Source organism: Aotus nancymaae, unplaced genomic scaffold (assembly GCF_030222135.1).
Source record: "Aotus nancymaae isolate 86718 unplaced genomic scaffold, 86718_ANA_hifiasm-v0.15.2.pri h1tg000038l, whole genome shotgun sequence".
In the NCBI taxonomy this organism is placed as follows: Eukaryota; Metazoa; Chordata; class Mammalia; order Primates; family Aotidae; genus Aotus; species Aotus nancymaae.
The window spans coordinates 927,586-933,890 of NW_026988452.1; the positions used below are offsets into that span (position 1 = coordinate 927,586).

Genomic DNA, 6,305 nt, shown 5'->3' on the forward strand with positions numbered 1-6,305 from the left:
TGGGAGGCAGGGCCTCCATCAGGGTGGAGCTCTGCCTGGCCCCGCTGTGGGTGTCCTCTTCCCTGGGCCTCCCAGTCAGAAGCAGGAGCCCCAGAGTCCACTGGCTCATGTGGCCTTGGCCCGGCCACCTGGAAGCCCTCAGCATGAGGTGGCAGTGCCGGCATCCCTGGCCACCACTTCCTCTGCCACCGCCACCCCAGCCCTCAACGCTCTGTCCTGAGCTGACTTCATTCAAGGTGGCCGTGGGCAAAGCTGGTCTGCTGGGGAGGCCCACGCAGCAGCGGCCGAAGCAGGAGAGGAGTCCCTTTCTGCCTCCTGCAGCGGCCGCGTTGGTATAAGCAGGAAGGAGCCTCACCAGAGGTCTGGGGACCCGAGCTCCCTCTGTTTTGTGGCTCCACTGTCCTCAGCATGCAGCTTCCATCTCCTGGCCTACAATGACTGCTGGAGCTTTCCCTGCAGCAGCAGGAAGGGGAGGAAGGCGACAAACTGTCCTTACCATTCAAGGTCGCATGTGTCACTTCCGCTCTCATCCTACCAGCCAGATCCTAGACAGTCGGGCATAGCCAGGTGCAGAGGGACGCTAGGAAATGCTGTCCCTACCTGGAAGGTCTGTCGCTCTAACACAGAGGTTCTCAAGGTGCGGTGTCCAGACCAGCAGCGTCCGCATCTTGTGGGGCTGGGACAGGCTGTGGGTGTGGGATGGCTGACTCCCAGGGAGGGAGGGCCTACGTGTGGAGGGCCTAGGCCTGCCTCCTTGGACCTCCCCATCCCACCCATCCCAGCCCCTCCAGGCTCTGGAGTGGAGGTACTGCTGCCCCCACTGCACCTCTCTCAACACTCCGGCGGCCCCCCAACCCCTCCCCCGCCAAGGATGAGCAGACCCTTGGTCTCAGTGCTCAGCCCGGATGAGGTCCGAATGTTTCCGAAGGCTGTGCCAGAAGTAGGGCACAAGGGGGGCTGGACCACCTGCTTTCTCTCCTCCACCAGCAGGGCCAGGAGCTTCTGAGAATCCAGGCTAGAAGGGTCCCTGGGGCTTAGCCTTGCTGACCCTCCTGGGCTCTTAGGAATATGTCCCCTAGGAGTGTGGCTTCTGCAGGCTGGGGCCCACCTCCTGCAGGCAGCAGGACTTCCAGCCAGGGAGAGCTCAGCCACAGCCGGGAAGTCGCTTTGTTCCCCGCTGGACAGTGAGGGCAGCTGCCTGAGGGAAACCGTGCGGTGACCTCGGCTGCCTGCTGGCCTGTAACATGGGCGAAGTGCTGTCCCTCCAGGGAGCAGAGCACCACCTCCCGGCCTGCCCCGGCCCATCCGTAAAATGAGGAGACTGGGTTTGCAATTCCATCCCCCATGCAGTCCCGCTCCAGTCGGGTAGCTGGACATCTGAGCAGAGGCGGAGGAACGGGGAGCGGGTGTGGGCTGCAGACCCCAAGGGAAGAGCAGGTGTCGGTGCATGGAAGCTTAGCTGGAGGCTTGGAGGAACAGCGAGGCGGCAGGGAGGCCGCGTGGCCCAGCCGCACAGGCCTTGAGAGCCAGTGGAATTCCCCGAAGCTGCCAGGGCTCCAGAGGCAGAAACTATTATCCTCTTTTTCAGGTGAGGAAGCCAGCTCAGAGAGGCTGATGGTTTGCCCGAGGCCTCTCAGCAGAGGGCGAAAGCCAGGTCTGCTGATGCCAGAGAGTTACCGCGGGTCACACCAGCTGAGGCCTTTTCAGCGCTGAGCTTTTCTGAGGCTGTGATTTTGCCCAAGTTCACCCCAGCTGGGCTTTGTCTTTCTTTTTTCTTTTTGAGAGAGTCTGGCTCTGTCGCCCAGGCTGGAGTGCAGGGGTGTGAGCTCGGCTCACTGCAGCCTTCACCTCCCTGGTTCAAGCAGTTCCCCTGCCTCAGCCTCCCAAGTAGCAGGGATTACAGGCGCACACCACCGTGCCTGGCTAATTTGTGTGTGTGTGTATTTAGTAGAGACGGGGTTTTGCCGTGTTGGCCAGGCTGGTCTTGAACTCCTGACTTCAGGCAATCCTCCCGCCTCAGCCTCCCAAAGTGCTGGGGTTTCAAGTGTGAGCCCCGCGCCCGGCTGCTTCGTCTCCCTTTTGTGAGCATTCTGTAGCCCTCAACCCCGGGACCCTGGATCACCGGCTTCCTGGTCTGAAGCTGCTGGCCTGGATGGGGACCACTGGTATGAGGGCATCAGGTTCAGTGAGTCGGCTCAGCCTGCAGCCCAGACCTCAGGCCCAGCTGGCTTCTCGTTTTGAAAACGAATTACCAGGCTAGGCATGGTGGCTCACGCCTGTGATCCCAGCACTTTGGGAGGCCGGGGTGGGTGAATCACTTGAGGTCAGGAGTTCGAGACCAGCCTGGCCAACATGGTGAAACCCTGTCTCTGCAAAAAATGCACAAATTAGCTGGGCATGGTGGCAGGCACCTGTTGTCCCAGCTACTCAGGAGGCCGAGGCACAAGAATCGCTTGAACCCGGGAGGCACAGACTGCCATGAGTGGAGATTGCGCAAGACTCTGTCTCAAAAAAAAAGAAAGTAAATTACCAGAAGCTTGTAAAGTATAAAGATGGAGACAGGGAGGTGAGGAACCAACCACCTTGGTACAAAGCAGGCAGAGTCAGGGCTGTAGCCGAGGCCGGAGCCCAGGCAGAGTCGTGCAGAGGAGGCGCCAGGGCCGGCTCCGGGGAAGCAGAGCTCAGAGCTGCCCTGCGTCCGAAGGCGGTGCGCCGTTTCACCGTGTGGAGACGCAGGCAGTGGGCGGTGGGGGAGGAGAAGCAGGTGCTAGCCAGGGCCGTGGCCTCCTCACAGAGTGGCTGCTGCTGCCCCACAGGTCTGCCCACCTCCAACGCCAGGCACAACCCAGCCGGGAGCGAGAAGAAGGACCCATCCTCTGCCCAACTCTCCGACGTGCCCACGGAATCCCAAATGGAAGAGCTGACAACGAGGTGCCCCCCGCCCGCCTTCCTGAAAGAGTAGGGTTGTCTGGGTGGAGGCGCCTCCAGGGGCAGAGGGCTATGTCCCTCCCCTTGCACTTGTGACTCATTTGCCCAGAAGGCTGGTCCTGCTTGGTCCTGGATTCCGGGCCTGTAATTCAGGGACAGGTCTTCAGAGGACAGAGGGTCCGGCCCCAATGCTGATGACCCATAGTCCAAGAGAAAGTTTATCAAGCATGAATCACTAAACTCAGTTTCTCGCCAAGTTAAACCTTTTAAGATCCCACGCAGCCATGGGAAAGGAAAGACAGGGCCCTCTACCAATCAGAACTCAGTTTCTAAGCTGTCTTGAGGCAGCTTAGGGTTGCAGGGAGCCAGGCCCTTAGAGAGGAATCCACGGTATCCCCAAGAGTCTGAGAGGAGGGGATGGGTCAGAGGGGCCCTGAGCCTGAAGAGCAGCCGTGCCGGCAGCCACGTTCCCACCCACGCACCTGTGTGCAGCGCCGGCCACGCTAAGCACTGTGTCTTGTGGTCCAGGCTGGCCGTCCAGGGGGAGGAGAATGAAATGCTGAAGGCTGCCCTGGCCCGCGCCCTGCGGGGAAAGGAGGAGGACTTCCGGATGTACCGTGAGATCCTGGGCCAGGTGAAAAGTGTCTTCCTGCAGGCCCTGCGGCAGCAGAAGACGGACAAGCAGTAGGGTGACAGCCCAGCGTCGGCCTGGCCGGGTGGGCAGCCTCGGGTCTGGAGAGGGCAAGACTGCGCCATGGAGGGTCCCCCATAGCCACACACCCCAGCTCCATCTGCTCCAGGAAGCCGGCCCAGGGCAGCCAGGTCAGCTGCTTCCACCAGAAGAGGCTCCTTCAGGATGACCGAAACCGACGCCTCAGGCCAGGAGGGCAGAAGAGAAGCCCTGGAGGGACACTAAGGAGACCCTGGGCCGGCCCGGCTGCAGCAGCGGAGAGGCACGGCGGCCCGCTGGCAGAGGCGAGAGCTCCGGGACAGCAGGGCGGCTGCGAATGGACAGATGCGTCCCTGGGGCAGGTGCTCGTTGTGGACGCCCCACGGCCTCACACACAGGAGAGCCCTTGGTTACTCTGGCTGGGCACATCCCATGCCACTCAGCCCCACCCTGTCCCCTCACCCCATCCCGGCTCCATCTGTAGCCGTCCACACCCTGCACAGACTTGGGGCACTGTGCCCTCAGCCAGATTGTCAGCCGCCCTCAGGTTCTGCCCCAGATGCAGACCCTCGGACTTGTAATAATAATAAGTATTCTCATAGTCACTGCAGCTCCCAGTGAGTAGCATCTACTGTGGAAGCCTGGCCCCACCCAGTCCTCCAGGGGATTGTCACCCTATTTGACGGTTAAAGAAACTGAGGGTCGCAGAAAGAAGCTGAACTAACGTTTAACTGCAGTCCGCCTGACCCAGAACCAGAGGCTTGCCGTTGAGAGGTTAGCCGGGGCCGGTGTGCCCACCCGCCACTGGACGGCCCCACCCCCAGGCAGCTGCCCCAAGCACCTCCTGCTCACCAAGACTGCAGCTGCTGGGTGCTGGTGGCAGAGGGCCGAGGGGGGCTCGGCTGGAGCTTCAGGCAGCAGGGTTTTGAGGCAGTGGCTCCAGCTGAAGGTACAGTGCACCTTCCTCGCCATGGTGGTCTGGGAGGGCTGCTGCAGGGGACCCTAAAGGTCTGCAGGCCTCTGTGTGACTGTCACAGTGTTGCCCTTTCTCAGCTGTAACTACTCACAGCTACAGGAATGAGTGTCCCCACAGAGGGTTCCCCATAGCCACACACCCCAACCTCAGATACCCTGGCCACACGTGTGCACCCATAGGCCCACACAGCGCTGCAGATGCACACCAATGCAATTCAGGAGCATGCAGCTGTGCATGCACACAGGCCTCTCCGTGTGCACACTCACAGAGGCCCTGGTGCAGAAGAGCACACACGTGGCTGTGGACACATTCCCACATGTGAAGACAGCCGCTTGTGTGTTGTTGTGCAGCGATGCACACATGCAGGTGCCCCTGCTGTGAAAACACTCCCTTCCCCAGGAAAAGCCATGGGGCTCCTGGGACCGTCTTCTCAGCCCCTTCCTTGGGGATGGGGCTACGGAGGGACTCCGTGCCAGCTGCCACTCCTCAGGAAGCCTCTGACCCTGCATGGAGCTCCCACAGCAAGGCAGAGCAAAGACCACTGAGAAGAACTGCTGGTTCTTATGGGGTCCTAAGGGTCTCTGGGAAGGAAGAGTTTTTCTCTGGTTCCTTGTGAAGGAAAATGGCCAGGCAGAGAGTCAGGAGAGAGAGGGTCTGTGCTGGGAGGGGACTGTGTGTGACAGCGAGGGGTGGGCCTCAGGGATGCTGGGTCTGAACACGGAGGAGTCGGCTCCTTCTTCTGCAGCGCTGGGGAGCCCGAGGGTGATGAGTGTGTGGGGTACAGGCTCTGGCCTCAGGGCAGCTCCAGGGAGTGAGAGGCAGGTGCGGGACCAGCCGTCCTTCCTCAGGGTCACGTCAGGGAAGTGCAGAGGTGGCGTGACCTACACGCCAGCCTTTCCAGGGTGGTTCTGCTGCCCTTCCTGGGCTCGGTCTGAGAGAGGAAGGGCATCAGTCATGGAGTCTGAACAGGCGGGGGTGCCTGGGGCATGCTTCTCTCCCCACCTACCAGCTGTGTGGCCTTGGGCAAGTAGTGTAACCTCTCTGATCCTCCACATTCTAATCTATAAACTGGGGACAATAAAATCCTCCCTCTGGGGGCTGTTATTAACATATGTGTCAATAGCCCAAGGTCGTTTCGGTAATTATTAGTTCTCTGTTTCTGTACAAGGGACATGAATGTATAGATTGATTTCAACAAAAGTTATATAAGAAAGAGGGCAGAGAAAAACTGCAGACGGGCAGGCACGGGGAGTCTTGTTTGCACACGTTTGGGCAAACCGATTTCAGCCAACTCTGGGTATAAAGTTCCAGTTTCCAGACCATGTGGGCGACCCGGAGAGCACTGCTGTGAGCCGTGTGTGTGCGTCCCTGTCACAGCACCGCCCCACCCCCAGCCTGGTTAGATCAGGTCTGCTGCGTTCCCTCGTGGGAACCCTCTGCAGGGTTCGCTGAAATGAAGCGCCCGGTGCTCAGAGCAGCTGTCGGCACACAGTAAGTGCTCAGCAAACGTTCGCTCTCCGTCTTCCCTGTACTCGCTCACCAGAACTTGTTGAGCAGTTCCTCTGCCCCAGGCACAGAGGTGCCACGGTGAGGCAGGCACAGTCCCTGGCCTCCAGGAACTCCAGCTGGGGAGAGACACAGACTGGTCACAGGTCACCATTCCATCCAGCCAGTTGGCCACCAGGCCGTCCGTGAGTGCCAACCGCATGCCAGCCTCTGTGGGCCTGGGAG

At 60.4% G+C, this 6,305-nt stretch overlaps 1 protein-coding gene across 1 annotated transcript in view; it reads left to right on the forward strand.

Moving 5' to 3' along the window:
* CCDC13 (coiled-coil domain containing 13) overlaps window positions 1-5,697 on the forward strand; it is a 50,271-nt gene extending 44,574 nt beyond the window's left edge. Inside the window, exons 15-16 of the mRNA XM_021666620.2 lie at window positions 2,817-2,931; window positions 3,457-5,697. Of these exons, the coding sequence (XP_021522295.1) occupies window positions 2,817-2,931; window positions 3,457-3,616 (275 nt within the window). The 3' untranslated portion in view covers window positions 3,617-5,697. The remainder of the gene's footprint in view (window positions 1-2,816; window positions 2,932-3,456) is intronic.
* Window positions 5,698-6,305: the final 608 nt, after the last annotated feature.